General features: G+C 41.0%; 1 protein-coding gene across 1 annotated transcript in view; it reads right to left on the bottom strand.

Moving 5' to 3' along the window:
• CDH8 (cadherin 8) overlaps positions 1-19,937 on the bottom strand; it is a 159,315-nt gene that overhangs the window by 40,546 nt on the left and 98,832 nt on the right. Inside the window, exon 8 of the mRNA XM_050979066.1 lies at positions 14,956-15,092. Coding sequence (XP_050835023.1) covers positions 14,956-15,092 — 137 coding nt within the window. The remainder of the gene's footprint in view (positions 1-14,955; positions 15,093-19,937) is intronic.

Genomic DNA, 19,937 nt, shown 5'->3' with positions numbered 1-19,937 from the left:
GTAATTAAATAATCCAAAATCACTTAAACATTCTCTATAAAAAAATCATTAACTGTCTAGCGTTTTACCTAAAATTTACCTGAACAGAAAGTAAATTCCTAGAAAATAACTCATTTATTATTATTATGATTATGATCATCATCATCACCATCTCCACATGGTTTGGAAATGGTTATTTCATGCTTGTCTGATTCAAGGAAATTTATACAATAATAATATTTTCCATTAGAAGTAGAGGATAACCTAGTTCTAACAAAGAAATCTAAACAAAATCTGAATCGCTGACTTAATAAAAACAACAGTGCTTGGTTTACATCCCTTATGTTTCAAACTTATTAAGTTGTATTTTAACAGATCCAATTCCCTTGACTTTATCAAAGTTTTATCTGATGACTTTATTAGGATAATCCACAGGACAAGTTTATTTCTCCTGTTAGAGTTTATGCTGTTGTTTTCTTTAGGCAATCCTTTACTTCTAGAATGCCACAGCTTATACCAATCTCTCTGTCATATAAAACTGACAAATCTGACTTAAAGAATCCTTAGATACACAGATGGTATTGTGAAACAAAGGTTTTATTTATGTTGAAGCTTAGCTCCAGAAATCACACAGTGCAGCAAATACTGGGCTCGTTTGTCTGTAGCGTTGGGTAATGATCTGATTCAAGAGAGGCTGAGTGCCTGAAACCCACTCCAAAATTGTCAGGGAGACAGCAGTAATTGCCAGCATTTCTCTTAAAAATACCAGAACACAAGCTATTTCTGAGCTAGGACAGAATTCAAACAACAAACTAAAAACCCAGACAGAGCTGCTCACCAGGAAGATTTCGATTCCCCATTGAATGATTGTCTTTATAGAGGATGAGAAGTGGTGCATTATTGAAATAGCAATATAAACATATCAGTGCTTAGCAGGAAGGCTCCTGTATGAGGTGCTAAGACAAGAAACAAACACAACCTCCTAATTATTATTCAATTTGTATTTCTTTAGCACATGGAAGTCTCCAGAGCAGCACAGATTGTGGCGAGTGGCTGTGTGTACATGTGTGTGGGAGGAGCGTGGAAAGGAAAGGATGTGGAACATATTTCTCAGGTTTGTTCCTTCAGTCATTCTTTGGGAGAAAAATAATAATGAAGTTGAGAAGTTTTGTCTCCTTTCTCCAGCTCCCTGGGCGTATTTTGATGTGGGCTCCAAAAGGATGAATGAGGCAAGAGGAAAGCTTTGTCACACTCTATTTCCTCACTGAGAGACTGTCACAAGTTTAACCAAGAAGTGGCTTAATATCAAAGCTGGATTTGGAGTTAAGAGGTTCCCAAAGCTCAGCAACTCCATCTGTAAAGAGGTGACTCAGGAAGGCCATACTCACCTATCTTTTCTCCATAAATGAGATGTATCACTTGGGACTAAAGGACTGCCTTTACTTTCAGGTTGCTGACAATACCAAAGCAAGAAATAAAGATTAACATTTCTTTGATACATGCACACACCATGCCAGAAAATGCTAATTAAATACACCATATTCTTCAGGTTCTATTTTCACTCACTTTCTTTTTCTGTGGATTTTTTTTTTTTTGGTACATAAGCGCACATAAGACATTAAAATTATTTCATATAACCCAGCACCAATCAGACCCTGAATCAATTACCTAAATTATGCAGAAAATGGAGACATGCTTGCAAAAAGACCAATTTTTTTTGTAAGTGATATTCCACCTAGCCCTGCACTCAGCTCTTTGCTTGCCACTGTAAGTAGCAATACTGAATTATTTACTACATTTGAAATCATTTAGAATTCCAAATAAAAATATACTTTAAATTAAACCAGGGATTTCAACCGGGTACTTTGCTAACTTCAAAGGATCAACACTGATTTATAAAACTCGATAATAAATTTTTAAAAGGGAGCCTATTCCTTTCTTACAGGTACAATGCACACTGATAGAATCAGTTAGCCCTCATTTTGCTTATCTGAGGTCAGGCTGTAATTTGACATTCAAATGCAACCTCTCTGCTATTTTTCATGCCATGAAGAAGTGCAGTTATTCAGCAGCTTCACAAATAGTTACTCTGTAATTACCTCTGATACTCTGTGAATTGTGTGATCCATTTGCAAAACCGGGAAAGGTTTGTAATTTTCTGCAGAAGTATCTTATTTCACTTGGTGTATTTGCATGATATTGCCTTGTCTCGGTGCACAGACAGATCAAAAGGGCTTGGAAAGGAGAGACTAGATCAGAAAAGCAAAACATTCCCTCAAATGTAGTTCACAAGTGTGAAAAGGGCCTCTTTACCACAAGCCTGGCCATAAGGGAAAATCAGAAGATCCTGTTCTGTTTAGATTTAGCTGAGCATGATAAGAGAGGAAAAGTTATCCTCTGTTGCAATGAGAATGTGAGCCACACTGAGCGAGCTCTAAGCTTGTCCTGAAGGGAGCAGAGGATGCTGAAAGAAATTCATGTCCTCCTTTGGGCTGGAGAGGATTGGGAAGCAAAGACCACCCCCACCCTGTTGTAAAGCAGGTGTCCCCCAACGTGCAGGACAAATTATGCATCTGACTCCATTGATATCAGAAGGCTAATTAATGACTTTATTATACTATATTATTCTATACTATATTACACTACCTCTAAACTGAACCTGCTCAAGCACTCAACCAAATCTTGTGACTGTGAGCCCACAGTCCTGATATCCACACGTGGATCCAGTTGGTCAGTGAATCAAAACACTCACACCAGAATCTAATTATCAATTCCCTTCAGGTAAACAATCTTCCACAATGCATTCCACTTGTGCACAAACACAGGAGCAGCAAATGAGATAAGAATTGTTTTTTCTTTCTCTGAGGTTCCTCGCTGTGATTCCCAGAAAATATCCTTGGGAAGTTGGACCTTGCTTTTCTCTGTGAAGAGAAATGCAACACCACCTCTTGTGCCAAAAACTCAGCGACCCTGGAACTCAAGGTTTTCTGGTTAGTCCAAATGACTCTGAATGGTGGTTTGTCTTTAATCCCAACATGTATGCTTTGAAAACTCCACCTTGGTGTCACCACTTCCTTTTCAGCAGCATTAGCTCCAAAGAGCAAATGCTGGAAGTGATAGGAGATGCTCCATGTGCTGGATAATATGAGTGCTCATTACACGGAACACACCTATAGCAACAGAGAGGGATTTGGAGGCTGCCATGGCATTCTCCTGGAGATGCTGCAGCCCATGGCAGGGACAGGTGCACCCTCTCTGCATGAGAAATTGGCTGATGGCCTGACCCAGAAATGGTGCCAAATCCAGCTGGTGCCAGGCACCAGGGGTGTCCCCCAGAGCTCAGTGTTGGGCCCAGTCCGGCTCAGTGTCTTTGTGGATGATCTGCATGAGGGAATTGGGGGCATCCTCAGGCAGTCTGCAGATAACATCAGGTGGGGTGGGAGTGTGGATCTGCTGGAGGGCAGGAAGGCTCTGCAGAGGGATCGGGACAGGCTGGATCCATGGGCTGAGGGACAGCAGGGCCAGGATCCATGGGCTGAGGGACAGCAGGGCCAAGTGCCAGCTCCTGCCCTGGGCTCACCCCAGCCCCACGGAGCTGGGCTGGCAAAGAGGGGCTGGAAAGCTGCTGGTGGCAAAGGCCCTGGGGGTGCTGGTGACAGGGCTGGGCACAGAGCCAGGAGTGCCAGAGGCCAGTGGCACCTGGGCTGTGCCAGCCCTGGGGTGGCAGCAGGCCCAGGGCAGGGCCCGGCCCCTGGGCTGGCCCTGCTGAGGGACCTCGAGGGCTGCGGCCGCTTCTGGGCCTGTCATGGCCACAGAGCCCTGCAGGGGCTGGAGCGTGTCCAGGGCAGGGAACGGGGCTGGGCCAGGGGCTGGAGCCCCAGCAGGGGCTGAGGGAGCTGGGAAGGGGCTGGAGCCCCAGCAGGGGCTGAGGGAGCTGGGAAGGGGCTCAGCCTGGAGCAAAGGAGGCTCAGGGGGGCCCTTGTGGCTCTGCACAACTCCCTGCCAGGAGGGGACAGCCGGGGGGTCGGGCTGTGCTCCCAGGAACAGGGACAGGAGCAGAGGGAACGGCCTCAGGCTGGGCCAGGGCAGGCTCAGGGTGGGCACCAGCAGGAATTTGCCCATGGAAAGGGTGCTCAGGCCTTGGCAGGGGCTGCCCAGGGAGGCTGGGAGTGCCCGTCCCTGCAGGTGTCCCAGGAAGGGCTGGAGGTGGCACTCAGGGCTCTGGGGACAAGGTGGGCATTGGGCACAGCTGGCACTCCGTGGGCTGGCAGGGATTTTCCAGCTCCAGTGATCCTGGATTCTGTGAATGCATGGAATATGCAGGAAGAGAGAAGAGTGGGCTGTGAAAACAATGGGAACAAGTGGATGGGCTGAGACTTGGAAAGAGTTGGAATGAGTATCCTAATGAGAAATTGTAACATCTTTGTAATATTTGAGTAAGAATTATGGGTCCTTGTCTCTTGGCAGACGCTCTGGATGCAAACAGCATGTTCTTCGAGGCTGCTCTGCATATCTAATTCTGACCACAGTGAGGTTTATATTCACAGTGACACATAATAAAGATATATGTGACACATCAATATGAGTAAACAAATACATAATTCAAAATAAAGTATTAGTAGAGCTGCTTGAGAGGGCTGTATTGGAAGCTGCTGAAGTTATATCAGGTTTATGACAATGAAGAAATTCCAGATTGTTCAATGCTCCTAAGTAAATCCTTAAGGGAAAACAATAAAAAACCAACACTGCTGATATCCTTCCACCCACACATCTATCCAGAGACCAAACTGAAACAACTTCTGGCAGAAAACAACCTGTATTTGTGATAAAGCACTGTTTAATTGAGCCTTATTTATCTCTAACGAGGACACAAGTCTCAAGGAAGTTTGCAGTTATGTCACACTCAGTAAATTAGCTGTGCTATGTACTGAAGTGGGGAATCATTACAAGTGCAAAATTAGAAATGCAGCTAAAGTTTTAGCACTTACTAGCAGTGCACTTATTAACAACTACAAGAAATGGCAACCTAGAAATGTTTGAAGTTTTACAGTTAGATTTTTGTGCAAAAGGCAAATGCAAATCAAACAAACAAACAAACAAAGATGGAGCAAATGGAAAAATGATACCAAATGTCAAGACTGAGCAATAGAAAAACAACATTTGTGATCTCTGGAAGCATCTCCAAGAGGGAAGCATGTTCTGCAGACCCAGCATTTCAGCAAAAGAGGCTTTTAAAAGATTTTGAGTGAAGGTTTTCAGTTTCCTTGTGGGAAGCACCACCAAGAAGGAAAAAAGGTAGAAAAACAACGTCAGAATCATCTTTCTGATACTTTCATTATACATTCTAGAATAATAACAGTGTGATGAAATGCCACTGGATCTGTACTTTTGTGGATCAAAGCACCACAAGCCTAATTAGGATTCCAGATTTTCTGAGGCACTGTAATGCTTTTAATTGTTGTGAGGAAGTAACAGGTTTTAATTTCTAAATATAACAATGAGAAAAAAAAAATCCAGAAAATAATATAATGTCCTTGAATGACAGAAAAGAATTTGACTTAAAAATAAGGCAGTGGACAAGCAGGAAAAGAAATTGACTGAAAAAAAATTTAAGATACAACAAATGTACCAGGACATGATTTGCTGCTGTGTTTTTCAATTCCAGCTTCACCGAGGGAGCTGTGCTGCCATAAAACAGTCAGGAATCTGTCCCACACTTTAGAGCAATTATATTATTAATACGCTAAGACCTCATGCATATTAAAATCTTATAAAAATATTGACTTAGATATGCAAGGTCTTATTGTCAATTATAATTAGCTATGACATTTTCTAATGACTAGCAGCAATAATAATAACAATAAGCAGACTGATTGAGGATGAGTTGTCTGTAATATTTGGGGCTTTTTATTTGAAATGATTTCATGATTGAAGTAAAATAATTTATAGCTCAAATGAAAACCCTCCCTTACTCATAGACAAAACATCAAAATGCTTTAATAAAGATTTTTATTAAAGCAGAATTTATTATAGAAGCATTTAAATGTCATTACTTTTAGAGCTCACATTGCTTTCTGAGACTGATTTTCTTAACAGTGCAATTTAATTAATCTTATGTTTCCTTCACAGATAAAATACTTTTGGATATCCTGGATATGAATCAGGTTCTAGGAGTTCAGCAACAAACCTTCTTTCTTGCCTACCTTCAGCAATAAGCAAAAAATGCCATCTCCTTTGTTTTTCAGAGAGAAAACAGCTCTACTCTTCCCTGCCCTGCACCTTTGCCAGAAGCTCAGAGCATGCTGCTCAGAGTTTATTGCAGACAGAAATGTACCTCAAGAAGATTGACTGAAATTATGCTGAGTTACAAACCCCTACTCTCACCTGCCCTCATGCAGGAAAACCAGTGGAGATTTCAGATAGTCCCAGTCTGCTCAGAACTGATGAGGTTCTCAAATGAGGTGAATTCCACACAGTATTTCTAAGAATAATCTTATTTCCTTTATAGAACTTCTAATTCAATTGTTCCAAGTGCGGATGGCCAGTTGGTAGCTGGTCAGGGTAAAGATGCACTTTGCTAATATAACACATACCTATATTTCAGCTATTTATCTATATGCTCTGCCTCTAAATTTCCTCATAAATATTCTGTGCACTAATTAGTTATGTACATTTCTGCTTATGTTCCTTACTTGAATCCTTCCCTGCTTTATGCCCCAGGAAACCTTATGTCTTTCTAAAACACCACCCAATGCCCAAGCCTTTTGTGCTCTAAGCTTTGAACAGTGTTCCAACTCCTGTACAGTTTTACAAAATGATATTTGCCAGTCTAGAACTCGGTTGTGCAGCCTGGATTTATAATGCCCAGAAAACAGAAGTACCATTTAGACTGTTACTGCAATTTCTCTCCTTTTCTTTGTCATAATGATGTTCACTACTTTCTTTGACCTTTTTTTGGCTTTTTTTTTAACTGAATTACTCAGATGCTTTATTCACAGCTGCTTTCCATGCCTCCCTCTGGAATCAGAGATCTCCAGCTTCTACTCAGCACCCAATACCTGAATTTTAATGCTTGCTCCTGAGCTACTGAGGCCACTTCACACAGAGATTGTTTCACAAGCACACTCCTTTCCCATCTGTATTTCCTCATAATATGGCCCCTCCCATGCTATAATCCATGTGGATCACCTCTACTGCTATTCTTGAGCTGTGTGAAGCACTGATGGGAAGATCTGTGCTATGTTTGAGCACACTTCCACAGCTGAGAACTGCAAACTGCCTTGACAAGATGCACCAGCCCTCCCCTGCCCAATGGCAAACCTTCTGTGACCCCTTAGGATCTGAGGAGCTCTGTGTAACCTTCTATTGTGTGCAAAAGGATAAAAAACACCTTAGCAAATTCTGTGGTTTAGTGTAAAAATGATGGATTATATAGTTTGATTTCCACTAAACCAGAGCAAAAAGGGTCAAGCAGAAAAGGTTAATATTCCTGAGCTTCTCTTGTTTAAACCTCCATAAAGGCTTATTTCCTTCTTTTTCTCAAACTCACTGAAATTTACTCAGCCCTAAGTTAGAGATAATTATATGATGCACCAAAGCAGCTCTCTAAAATGTTAGAATTATTGCTAATAATGCCAATAGTTATTTTACTATAAAAGGCTAAATAAAATTAAATAAATGAAAGCATAATGAAAGCAAAGGTATTTGTGGCATTAAAAAGTACATTGTAGCTAAAGGCTTGTTCTGAAGAAATACGTCTCTCTTCCTTTTTAATTAGTGTCCTTGCATTTTTTAAAGGAATACACAGTATAGATAACTTTAGCAGTGCCTGTGCTGGGTGATGATTCAATTACTCTATTTATGTTCTTGGTAAACCATATAGAGCCTTTCTGGCTTTATGCCCTTTCCCATTAGGTGACAAAATTGCCTCATACTTCTTCATTTCCAAAGAATGCTGTTGGTGTGGGTAATTACCTGTGTCAGAGCCCACAGCTTTGTCCTTGAGATGCCTCTGCTCTGGGCCTGGAAAATATTTATTGTGGTCAAATCACCATTTACATTTCAAGATCTTGTCTAGATTTTCACCTCTTGCTTTGAATAATTATTCAGCAAAATTTCTACTGGTTGTGGCAGTTCTGGTGCTTTGCCCAGCCCTTGGGCAGGGGGCTGAGGCTGCCGCAGCCGTGCTGCTTGCTTGGCACATGGGGCTGAGTGCCAAGAACCCTTTGATCGAGCAGTCAATCCCACTGAAAATAACATCTCTGTGACTGCAGTGCCTGCAGAATAAGGACAGCAGAAATTCCATTAAACCCTTCATTCAGAGATTTAAACCTTGGCTGAAAGCACTGCTCCAGGCTACAAGAAAAATCCTGTCCCAGGCACTGGCTTTGGGATTCCCTGGTGCACTGCTCTGTGATGTGTCTGTGGGTGTGATGTGCAGAGCATGAGGATCACAGGATCCCAGAGTGGTTTGGGTTGAAAGGACCTAAAAAAAAGTCTTCTTCCACCCTCTGTCATGGGCAGGGACACCTCCCACTGTCCCAGGCTGCTCCCAGCCCCAGTGTCCAGTCTGGCCTTGTGCACTGCCAGGGATCCAGGGGCAGCCCCAGCTGCTCTGGGCACCCTGTGCCAGGGCCTGCCCACCCTGCCAGGGAACAATTCCTTCCTAATATCCAGCCTAAGAGGGAGAAGAATCCAGTGCTGCAAATAATCATAGCACAGCTCAGAGGAAAATATAAACCTTGAGTAGTCCACTCAGTGCTACATGGAGTGAAAGGCAGCTTGGGGACTTTAAAGGGATCATCATTTAGCTGTCTTTAGAGATAATGAGCCAGGCTTTCTGTTATTTATTGATGTGTTTGTCACAAATCCGAGCTGGCCAAGTGGAATATACTTAGAAGTCTTTACTTGTTGAAATCTATGGTATCATTCAAGGCAGCTAAACTATGTAATACGCATATTCTGGGGAAAAAGATTAGCTCACTTTTTAAAAAGAGAATTTCAGATAAGCATAGCTAATAATGAAGGCATTGCAGTATATTTTGTTTCCAAAGAATTCACTAGAATCCTCTATCTCAAGCAGATCTCAGCTTCAGTTTTGGAGGGATGGATATGCAAATATCAGGATATTCATATTTAAATCAGAGGCATGTTGTGCAGTCAGATTCTAGTGCTAATAAATTTCTTTCTAGGCTAAGTTAAACCAGCTTCTCTTACATAAGTCTTTGCTTTGGTTTCAAACTACACTAGTTCTGCATTTATTACTGCTGTTGTTATATCAATTAACCAGCAATGATGGGCATTTCCCTAGTATGAATGGCCCACATTGTGAATGTGCTAGGCAGTATCTGCAAGGTGGCTGTTCCAGCCTTCAGAAAATGGAAATCCACGGAGCTGGAGGCAGAAAGAGGACAGAGTTTAATTATTACATGCTTTATCCATGTCTGGCAATCTGATCTCTTGAATGATCAGGGATTCTGAGCTCCATTCAGAATCTGTAGGAAGAAATGGTCTAATAAATAAGTCATGGCTATTTGATTTTCTTTTCCTCTGACTAGCACTGACAACACGTAACGTGGTAAATGGTGCAAAATCTGTGCAAGAAACTGGGAGAATACTGAGAAGGCTAAACCCTGAACCCTGCTCTGCTTCACTGCCCAGCAAAATTGGCAGCCAGTTAATGCCAGCAACACAAGCATTTCAATGGGAGCAGGAATTACAGCTATAATTGTAATCTACACAATGAAAAAATGTATTTGTGGGTTCAGGAGAATGGGATCGCATCTGACTGTTAGGATCCTGACTTCACCAGATTTTACTGAATGGTAGAAAATTCATTTCAAGCAAGTAGCAAAGAACCAAAGATGTGATGAGCCTTTGTACACATAAAAAAGATGCACCAAAAGAGACGTCTGTAATTTAATCATTCATTCTTACTGCACTGCAATTCAGGCTGTCAAAAAACCCTTGCACATGGCCCCAGATTCCTTTCCTGTTCAGGATACAGCTCCAGAGAGCTCAAACACATGAGTAGCACTATCAACCCTGACTTACAGAGCAAGTCTACTTTCACCCCTCTCTCAAGCATTTAAATTTAAAATAAACCTCCCAACCTTGGCTACGACTTTAAGCTTATGTAAGTCTCAGCTACACCACAAACTGATGAGAAATCTCATTAGGTCAGTGTTTAAAGTCCAGAGTCAGTGGCAACATTCACCCTTTATATCCACAGAGCACTAAGGTTCATTCTCAGGAAATCATTTTGCCAGTGGACCTGCTTCCTCCAGCCTGTCATCACCTTGATATTCCTGCTCCTTTCCATTCAGCAGGGTAAACTTGGTGAATGGCAATGTAGAAAGAAAAGTTAAGAATCAATTCACAGGTTCAATAGCTTTGAATCTTGCCCTTGCCATGAGTGTATTTCTTCTGCACACTCTAAGCCTGTGCTTCAGAGGCATCTTTCAAAGATGTCAAGGCTCTTTCTAATATTATCTTCTCTTGAAAATCCATATGGCAGAATTCATCAGCACAGAGGAGATGAGCAAGAAGCAACAAAGAAGCAAAAATTAATTTGATCCCATAAGAAAGAGATGTAAGAAATCACACAATAGGAAAAATGTGCAAAAGATATTTAGCAGTAGACAAATTTAAGGGTAGCAGTTGAGAGGACCAAAGCTGCAGAAGGAGTTTAAAGGAAAATGTGTAATTAAAAATACGTGTAATTAGAAAAATTTAAATATCTTAAATTTATTACCTAAATATCATCTGTATCACCTAAACATCACCTGTACCATGTTAATCTCATTCAGTTCATTCTTTTCTACAGATGGCTCTTTGCTTGGTTTAACTCCGGTAACCACAAAAAGATTAAAGAATTCACTCTTGTGGGCATGCAACTATTAAGGGGAACCTCCCAGTGTGACCATTCATGGGACTGTCTGTCAGGGACACCCCCACACCCTACACTATCACTGCTGGGACCCAGCAGCAGCTCCAGGGCCCCTCCTGACTCCCCACACCCCACTCACAGCCAGAGCAGGTTTCCTCACTGGTTCCAGCCCAGGTTTCCCTCAGCAGCGTCTCAGATCTCTTGTTACATAAAGCCATTTATTCCCAGCACAGTAACAGCCACAGCACAAGCCTGTGCCTCTGAGAAGGGATCCCACAAAGACTTCTATCCCTGGGCTTTTATCTCTTCACAGCCTGAGCACAGGGAAGTTTTTTATCCCTTCTTCCTGAGCCCTGGGCTCCTGCCCTGACTCTGGGTGTCCCTCACCCAGCTGTGCCACAGGTCATTGGATCCCATGGCATGCAAAGGGTCACAGGTCACATCCTCCTGTCTCTCTGAGCTCCCACCCAGAGCTCAACCTGCAGTTTGTAAACCAGGCTACCTGCACCAGGCGTGTCCCTCAACACAAGAGCAAGGCACTGTGGTTACAGAGATTTTAGCAGGAGGCAACACCCTGTGCACTGGCCATGCATTTTGGGAACCAGAAGGTAAAGGCAATACAAAATTCTGGGCAAAGGTCTGAGGGAGAGCCACACAAGGCAGCAGCTCTCCAGTCTGGCTGGCCAGTTTAACTCCCTGAAAACAAATGCTGCAGAAACCTGGAAACTCCTTCAAAAGAGTCTGTCAGCAGTGGGAAAGTAAAGGAGGGAACAGCACCATCCAAAATGTCTCACTTTACACAGTGGTTATGCTATTTGTCACCTATAGCATGAATTTTGTCTGAACAAGCACTGGCCAGACACTTGCCTATGAATGAGAACAGAAAATGTCTTTCTTCTAAATAAAAACCCAACCAAATGAAAAACTCCACAAAACAACCCCAAACTGGTCTTTCACCTGTCAAGTGCACACAGAAGAATCACATTCCCCACTGGCTCACACTTTCCTCCTCCTTGTTTTGCTAGACACGAAAGGGTTAAATTCAAATTTTGGAGCATTAAGATTTAAAATGTTTAAAATTATCCACACAAATCTGAGCATTTTTAAAAAGATCAGGCAGTCTGAGCCTGAGGATCTTCACCCCCATGTCAAGTGAAAATACAGAAGCAGGAACACTCCATTCAGCCACACCAATCCTGCCTTGGAAAACTCCTACCTGAGACAGTGGCTGAGGGATGATACAAATAAATAACTTTGTCATGATGACAAGCAGGAAACTGCCAAAAATTAAATCAGCTTAGAGCACAAATTTAGATGCAGGTACCTTACCATCACAAAGCTCTGAAATAGTGAATTATGGTTTGTCCAAAGTTGGTGTTTATCTGTGAAAGTGTGGCTAAATTAGGGCATATTCTTATGATCTAGGATCCACCATGCTGGGAATAAAGAAATAAAAATCCAGTATGATGGCTTATGAGTGGTAAGCAAATTTAATGGCAGTTAAATGGCCTGGTCATTGCCCTGCAGATGGAGAGGAGAGCCTTGCACAAGCCCTGGGAAGCAGCCAGCCCAGGAAGAGGAAATGTTCCTGCACGAACAATTCCCACATATTTATGTTCCTGTGAGAGATCAGCAGTCCGTTAATAGGGCTGTCAGTGAAGGCATTGTAATGACACTTTGTATTTGCATTTGCTGCTTGTGTCTGCCTCCAACAGATTTCTGTTATTTTATAACAGAGATTTTTGTCTATTACTGTCTTGGAAAAAAAATCTAAAAATGCCCATTTTCCCCTGTTTGACAGTTCTATAAGCAAATTTAATTTCTGCTTGAGGAGCTTAAAAATAATTTCACTTAAATAAGCAAAGACAGTAGTCTATGAAATTAAGCCCTTGTTTTATGTAAATGTCAAATAATTATATTAGGAATGCAAAAATAAGCCATCAGCAGGAACACAAATGCTTAGAACAAGATTGGCATTATTATTTTCATAGCCAGTCTGATAAGAGGCAATTTTACAATAGCAGTAGATGCTGAGGCTCCCATGAAGTCTAATGACAAGGCTGATTTGTTACAAAATTCTCAAGTATAATTATGTTTCAAAAAACTGAAAATGCAACAGGCAGAGACTCCATGCTTGTGTGGTTTAGTAAAGTGCACTTCTGGCAGCTTTGCTCTAACACACATGTTAAGGAGACATAAAAATGAACTGGAGGAGTGTCTTGCAAAGTTATTCTTTTTATCTTGTTCCTTTTTAACTTTCTGGAGGAAACAAATTGTAAAATTACTTCACTTTACATCTTACTAGTGTTGGATCACAAACTAATAATTCTGCTTTCCATACTGTTGGTAAATGTCATGATCTGAGAAAATGAGTATGGACATTTTACATAATTTTCCTTTAAAAACATTAAAATTATTAACTGGTTAGATATTAAGTGGAAAAAGTGTACTGGATGAAACCACACCTTCCTTTCCTTCCTCATGTGCTTCCCTGTGGCTTGGCTTCCCTGCAAGCAGAAAGCATTTCTGCTAATTTATCAAAGTATTGTTGGGCTGCAAGATGGCACAGTGACAGGGCACTGTTGGCACTGCTGGCAATGAAATCCCCAAATTCCTGAGGAGGGTCAGAGCAACACAGGTACAAGGATTGGAAGTTGGGACCTCAGTTCACACCCAGACCCACCTTTCCCATGTGTCATGGATTCCAAATAGGTTTGGTTTAGAAATCACAATAATGAGATATTGGGACACAAGAGAGATGATGGATTTTGAACCTGGTTAGGATAAGAGATTTGATAACAGGATGCCTTGACAGGAGCAAAGAGAACTTTGAGGATTAAAAGAAGATTCAATCACACTGGTTTACCAGAAAAAGAAAATTTCATTAAACTCTGCAAGCAAGTGATGTTGTAATAAGCATAACTTTGTGTATGTGATTTTAACCTAATCATTGTAGTAAACATTACTAGTCTTCCTAAAACAGTATATAAGCATTGGAAGTCCACAATAAATTCAGGTTCTGATCACCAAATCAGTCTTCCCCATCTCTCTTCATTGCCAAAAAGTACCACAGGAAAGACAACAAAAATGGGCCAAATAAGCATATTTTACTCCCCAATTTATTATGTTCATGGCTGTAGTCATATAAAACTGAGCTTCAAATGCTCTGTACCATAATGCTGTATCCTCCAAAGCAGAGATCTGGGGGAAAGCAAACATGGCAGTTCTCTCCATCCAGGAGTGAGCAGCACTGGTCAGCAGGCTCTGCAGACAGATATTCCTTCAGTGCACAAATGGGTCCTGCTGCACACTGAGTGCAGAACAGAGAGGGTTCCAGGGCTTGTGTCCCAGTTCAGGACACGACACAGGGTGCCAGCTTCCCCACCTACTCCTTTGCCTCAATGCTCTTGTGTCACATGTATTGTCTAAAATCCAGTGCTAATATGAATAATAAATTACACTGTCGTGTGTGATCCCATCAGCAGCTCCAAATTAATTAAGAATTCTCCTTGATTAAAATCTCTGACCCGTGTTGCCAGGCAGGGCAGCTCTCCTGACTCAGGTGTGCAGAGCAGCCACCAGGGCTCTGTGGACCTGAACAATGCAGGTTCTTGTTGAGAGCTGGCTGTGAGTAAACTCATCCATATGTATCCAACAGCACTACTTTCATGCAACATTACCCCTGTGCTTAATCATTTATGGCTCTGAAACATAATAGCACTCAGAATTAAGAACGTCTGGGTTGAGCCTTCAATTTACTTCTACAATAGCAAAGCTTTAATTTTTTCTGTCTTAACAGAGCTAATTATAAGGCTTAGGTTTGGGCTTTTTAAACCATTTTTAACATTTACTTTGCATACCCTGTACATATGTACTCACTTATCAGAATATCTATTGTCTTTTTAACTGAAAAAAGAATGCTGTTGTGAAAAGTAAAAGAAATGGAGCTTGCACAAAAATTAGGCTTTCTTTCCAAAATTCTCTAACTCAAAAACCCAGTACATTTAATTTTACTGAATTACATAAAGTTTGCACTGTTAAAATCAGTTGTAAACCCAACAGAACAGCCAGAGTACTCAAACACTTACTGGTTTCAGTGGCTACAATAGTGATGTTGTGCCATGTGCTGGTTTCTCTGTCCAGGGGTGTTGCCAGAGTTATTTTCCCATCTTCTGCATTGATGTTGAACTGTCTCTCAAGGTCAGTGTGGCGATCAATGGAAAACCTGCAAAACAGACATCCCTGTAATCTACTTAATGAAGTTGCTGTAATCCATACAGTCACAGAGACAATTTAGGGAGCCCTCTGAGAGCTGCAGTTTTATAGCCAAATGGATTGAGAAGCTCAATAGCATAATAATTTAGAAGACAAAATGACAAACTGATGCTAAAAAAACTTAATAATTATTGCCCAAGGAGTAATTAGCTGCATACCCAATGTGAAGGTCGTAAAGTGCCCTCAGGTTCACTGAGTAGCATCTCTGAAAAACAGAGCTGATCAAGAGTTAATTACACAATCCATCACATTTATTGGACAGCTTCTATGGTATTTCACAGTAACTGATCATAATTTCAACAGTAATGTATTAAGCCACAAAAGTGGTGGGCTTTGTGGTTATTTTAAAAAAGGGCTGAATAATATTATTTTACCAATAAATTTCAGATTAACGAAGCATGAACGATTCACCAAGCACATTATTTGCTTATGGGCTGCTTGAATCCACAGTGAATCACCATTTTTTCCTATAAAACACTGCAAATGCTGGAGGCTGGATTCTTTTCTGGGTTGACATCACTGATTTTTAACCAAACAACTTCCATCTGACAGGTAGTCAGAGTTTGCAAATGTGAATGTCCAGGTGAATTCTGCAGCCCAAGCAGGGAGCCAGAGCTGCAGTGGATTGCTCCAACAGTGCATTAAGCAGGAGGATGATTTAAAGCTCAGGTCCAGATCTCCAGAAAGCTTTTCTGTTTGTCCATTTGCACAGAGTTATTTTATTAATGAATTCCTCATGAAAAGAAACGAAATGACAAAATTGAGCCTTCAGTTTCTTGACAGGAGAGGCAGAGAAAGAGGGAGTTGAGAGATAAACTATTGATATGGTTTAACAGCAATTGACTTCAAGGGGTTTTACTGGATCCTGATTGTGGATTTATACAAAAGCCTTTTAAGCCTTTGTGGCTGTGTATTACAGAAGCTACCAGCATGCACTGGCAGTTTTTACATCTGTTCTGCATTACAGCAAGGCACAATAGTTAGGAGAGTTAGGATAAGGTATCACACTCAATTACCTTATGGAGTGGCCAGAAAAGTGACTCCAGACTGTCACTTTCTCATCACTTTTCTACCTTTTGCAAGCACATTGTTAAAATTCCCCAATAAAAGAACGTATTTTACTACAGTGAGAATGGCATAGTTATCTGAAAATCAGCTATTCCATTCTGGTTCGTGCTTTAGCAGAAGCAATTTCCAAAAAATATTCTGATTTGGAGGTCCCTTTATACACTACAATAAAGATACTCCAATGAACTCAAACTCATTCCAGCCCAACACAATCGATTTTAATAGACACAGCATTAGCATCTGATTTCAAAGCTCAGGATTAATGTGTTCATCTTTTTTTTATTTATTTCAGTATCAGATATTTTCATATTTAGAATGAAAGATGCATTGCAATTAGATTATTTGTGCAATGCATTCTGGAAGATACAGCTCTCTTTCAAAAAGAGCTTTAAATGATGAAAACTTATCAAAGTCTCAAAGTTTAAGTGTTTAAATACTGCATTGCCAGAGCTCAAGGCTAACCTGATGACACTGGTAAGGCACTTCACAAGTAATGGATTTAAGAGGGAAAACCCCAGCTTAACTACAAAATGGGATTTGTTAGATATTTTGTTTGAAACTCTCAGAAGAACTAGTTCTACTCATTGAAAAATTCCTGGTTTGGTAAGAAGAGTACCAGAAAAATATGAAGTCAAATTCCAAATATCTGTGCCTCAAGCTAGACACATGCATGTGTATTTGGACACTGAAGTAAACTGATTTTCTCATGAGCTCCACATACTCAGTTCTCAGTGGTTTAATGGGAGCTGCACTAAACTCAGCATTTCTGAAAAGCAGGTCACTTGTGTGGAAGAATAAAGCTGCAGGTATTTAACTTCAGGCAATCATTTTGAAAATGGATCTTTAACAGATTTTGATGTCTCCCTAGTTCCAATTAAAGTATTAGAAGTAAAATTCTGGTACTAGTGAAGTTAGTAAAAAATACCTTACAGCCATTCTCAGGTTTAAGATTTCACTCAAGAAAAAACAAGAAAAGACAGCAATCAGCTCTTTGTAAGAAGTCATCGCTTAAAACTCTCTTTTCATTTTTGAGTTTTATGTAATGCTGAAAGGACTCTACTGATACCAAAGATAGAAGAAAATTTCCCAGTCCACAAACAAAGTAAAATGTGAAATGTTCATATGGTATTCAATGTTTAGTTGACCTGGGCTTGACATAAATTCCACTGAGGAAAGACAGATTTTCTCTAAGGATCAATCCTTCCTTAAAGTTCCACTCACGGCCTTCCTGCCATGCAGGTTTTGAAGTTATAAAAGAGGGGGTGACACATTTGTGAGTTTATTATATCACATTTCATCTCATCCCAGCAGTATTTACTCACAACACAAACCCAGCAATTCCAGAGGAAACATTTTTAACATAAGTTGTGTGAATTTGCAAGACAACAAAGAGGTAAAACCCTCTCCTGATTTTAATGTGATAAATATTTGTTACAAAACCAAAAAATAAAATCTCCAGTGTCATAAACCTGGGAAAACTAACAACACATTTGCAGTTTCCTTTTCATGATAATGGTGTTGTAACTCTTTTTAATGGGATTGCATTGTCAGATCCATAAAACATACATAAAACATATATTTCTCTAAAAATGACAAAATAATATCTTGGGAAATAATATCTTTTGAAATTGCCATCAAGCCAGCTCAGGTTATTGGGAAGTTTGGGTTAGTTTATGAGTTTGCTATGGCAATTATAAGAACAACCCCACAGTGGTTTAACAGAAGCCTGGAAAAGATTCTCAGTCCTGCTCTTTCTCTGTTGCTGTTATGACTTTGTCTGATCTACTCCTTATTTGCACTAATGTAAATAGGAGCAGAAACCCTTTTTTTGCTGCTCCTGCTGAGATTTGAACCTCAGAACTGACACCCCAGGAGTGGTAAATCTCCATTTTTATGAATGCCAGGCAGATTGGACAGGGTATTTAGTGACAGATAAACAACTGCACCATTGGGGAGCCACAAAATATTGAGTCTGCTTTTTTAAGGCCTGTAGTGAATTAAGGAAATGATCAACTGCTGCCAAAGATGAAATCTCTGCCAATAGGAATGGGGAAAACCTGCTCCAGTGAATCTTATCTCTGCACAGAGAAAGCACTGAAGGGCAGTGATTTATAGGAGAGCACTTGCAGCATAAGAACATTATTGCTCATGCTTTTTGCTATGTGCCTGGACCATGCTTTATCCAAGAGAACTCACTGCAGATGAACAGAGCATCCTTAGAAAGCAACACCAGGAGTGTGGAGTGGGCACTGCTGGAGCCCAGAGCTGGGTGTCAGCCCTGGAGCCCACCCACAGCTGGGTGCCAGCCCTGGAGCCCACAGCTGGGTGCCAGCCCTGGAGCTCACCCAGAGCTGGGTGCCAGCCCTGGAGCTCACCCACAGCTGGGTGCCAGCCCTGGAGCTCACCCACAGCTGGGTGCCAGCAGGGGATGATCTTGCCAGGCTGGAGCTGTTCCCAGGATGTGCCACCCTGCCCACACCAGCCACAGCAGAGCCTCACAGCTCAGCTGGACTCACTGAGCCCCTTCCCCAAAGGAGAGGCATGCATCCAGATGTGGCCCTGACACAAAATCCTGGAATCACTGGGCTGGAACACAACAACCTACACTTATTTGCAATTATTACCCAACTCTATAAAGCCTTTTTACCATCAGCCTTAAAAACAGGAGGCCCTTAAGCAGCATGCACTGCAGAATGGCAACTAAGGACCAAAAAGAGCTTGTGTTGCTTATTTTAGAGATGATGGATTAGAAAAAACCTCACAGAATCACAGAATCTCCTAACCCACAAGGATCATCGAATTCCAGCTCCTGGCTCTGCACAGGACAGCCCCAAAAATCCATCTTTTAACTGCTTGTAAACCTGTGAGAGGCTTTGTGCCCTTAGATCAAGTGGGAGAAAGTTCAGACAATGCTTTATGTTTTCCAAGCAAGCATTAAAAGCAAACTACTGATGAATTGGTTAGAAATGAGGGTGAACAATTTTTTTTCCTTAAAAAAAAGAAAAAAATAAAGTAATAGAACAGTCTGGGTTGGAAAGGACCCTAAAGATCATCTCATTCCAACATCTCCTTGGGCAGGGACACCATCCCCATAGACCACAAGCTGTATTTGAGAATAACTTTTCTAAATTCTTTAACATTTTATCCTTTGACTCAATTATGAGACTCTTCCCACGTTCAGAGATATCCAAGTTTGATTTCATTTGTGGCACTGCAATCCTCTGAATGTGTGGAGCCTTTGTGTACCAGACTGATGCAAAGCAGACATGGTATTGGGAGCACAGAAGGTGATTCATATTTTGTTTGTGCTGCCTGGGTTTTTATAACAAATGTACACAGCAGCTCTGTCTAAGCTAAATATTGATAGAACAGATAGCTATTGAATAAATGTAATTTCCTTGAAATACAAGTCGTTGTTACTTGCTAAAATTCTGTTTTGAAAGGAAAAAAACGGGATTTTAAAAAGGCCAGGCAACACTAACATTAAAACAGTTAATCAGTTTTAGAACAGCTTGTTGTATTTTTTCAGATTTTTAACTAAAGTTTGGTATTTTTGGTATCATAGAAAATCTACATCATATACATGATACAATAACAGAAGAAACACCTGAAATGTACATTCCAATCAATAAAACCAGTGCTTGAGTGTGTTTCTGTTAGAACCTGCCAGCTTCCTATTTTGTTCCAAACTGGAAAGAAAGGTTTTGTATGTAGAGGGTGATCTTGT

Source organism: Serinus canaria, chromosome 11 (assembly GCF_022539315.1).
Source record: "Serinus canaria isolate serCan28SL12 chromosome 11, serCan2020, whole genome shotgun sequence".
Lineage (NCBI taxonomy): Eukaryota > Metazoa > Chordata > Aves > Passeriformes > Fringillidae > Serinus > Serinus canaria.
The sequence above is the reverse complement of the archived record's forward strand: the minus strand, read 5'-3'. Positions and strand labels throughout refer to the sequence as shown.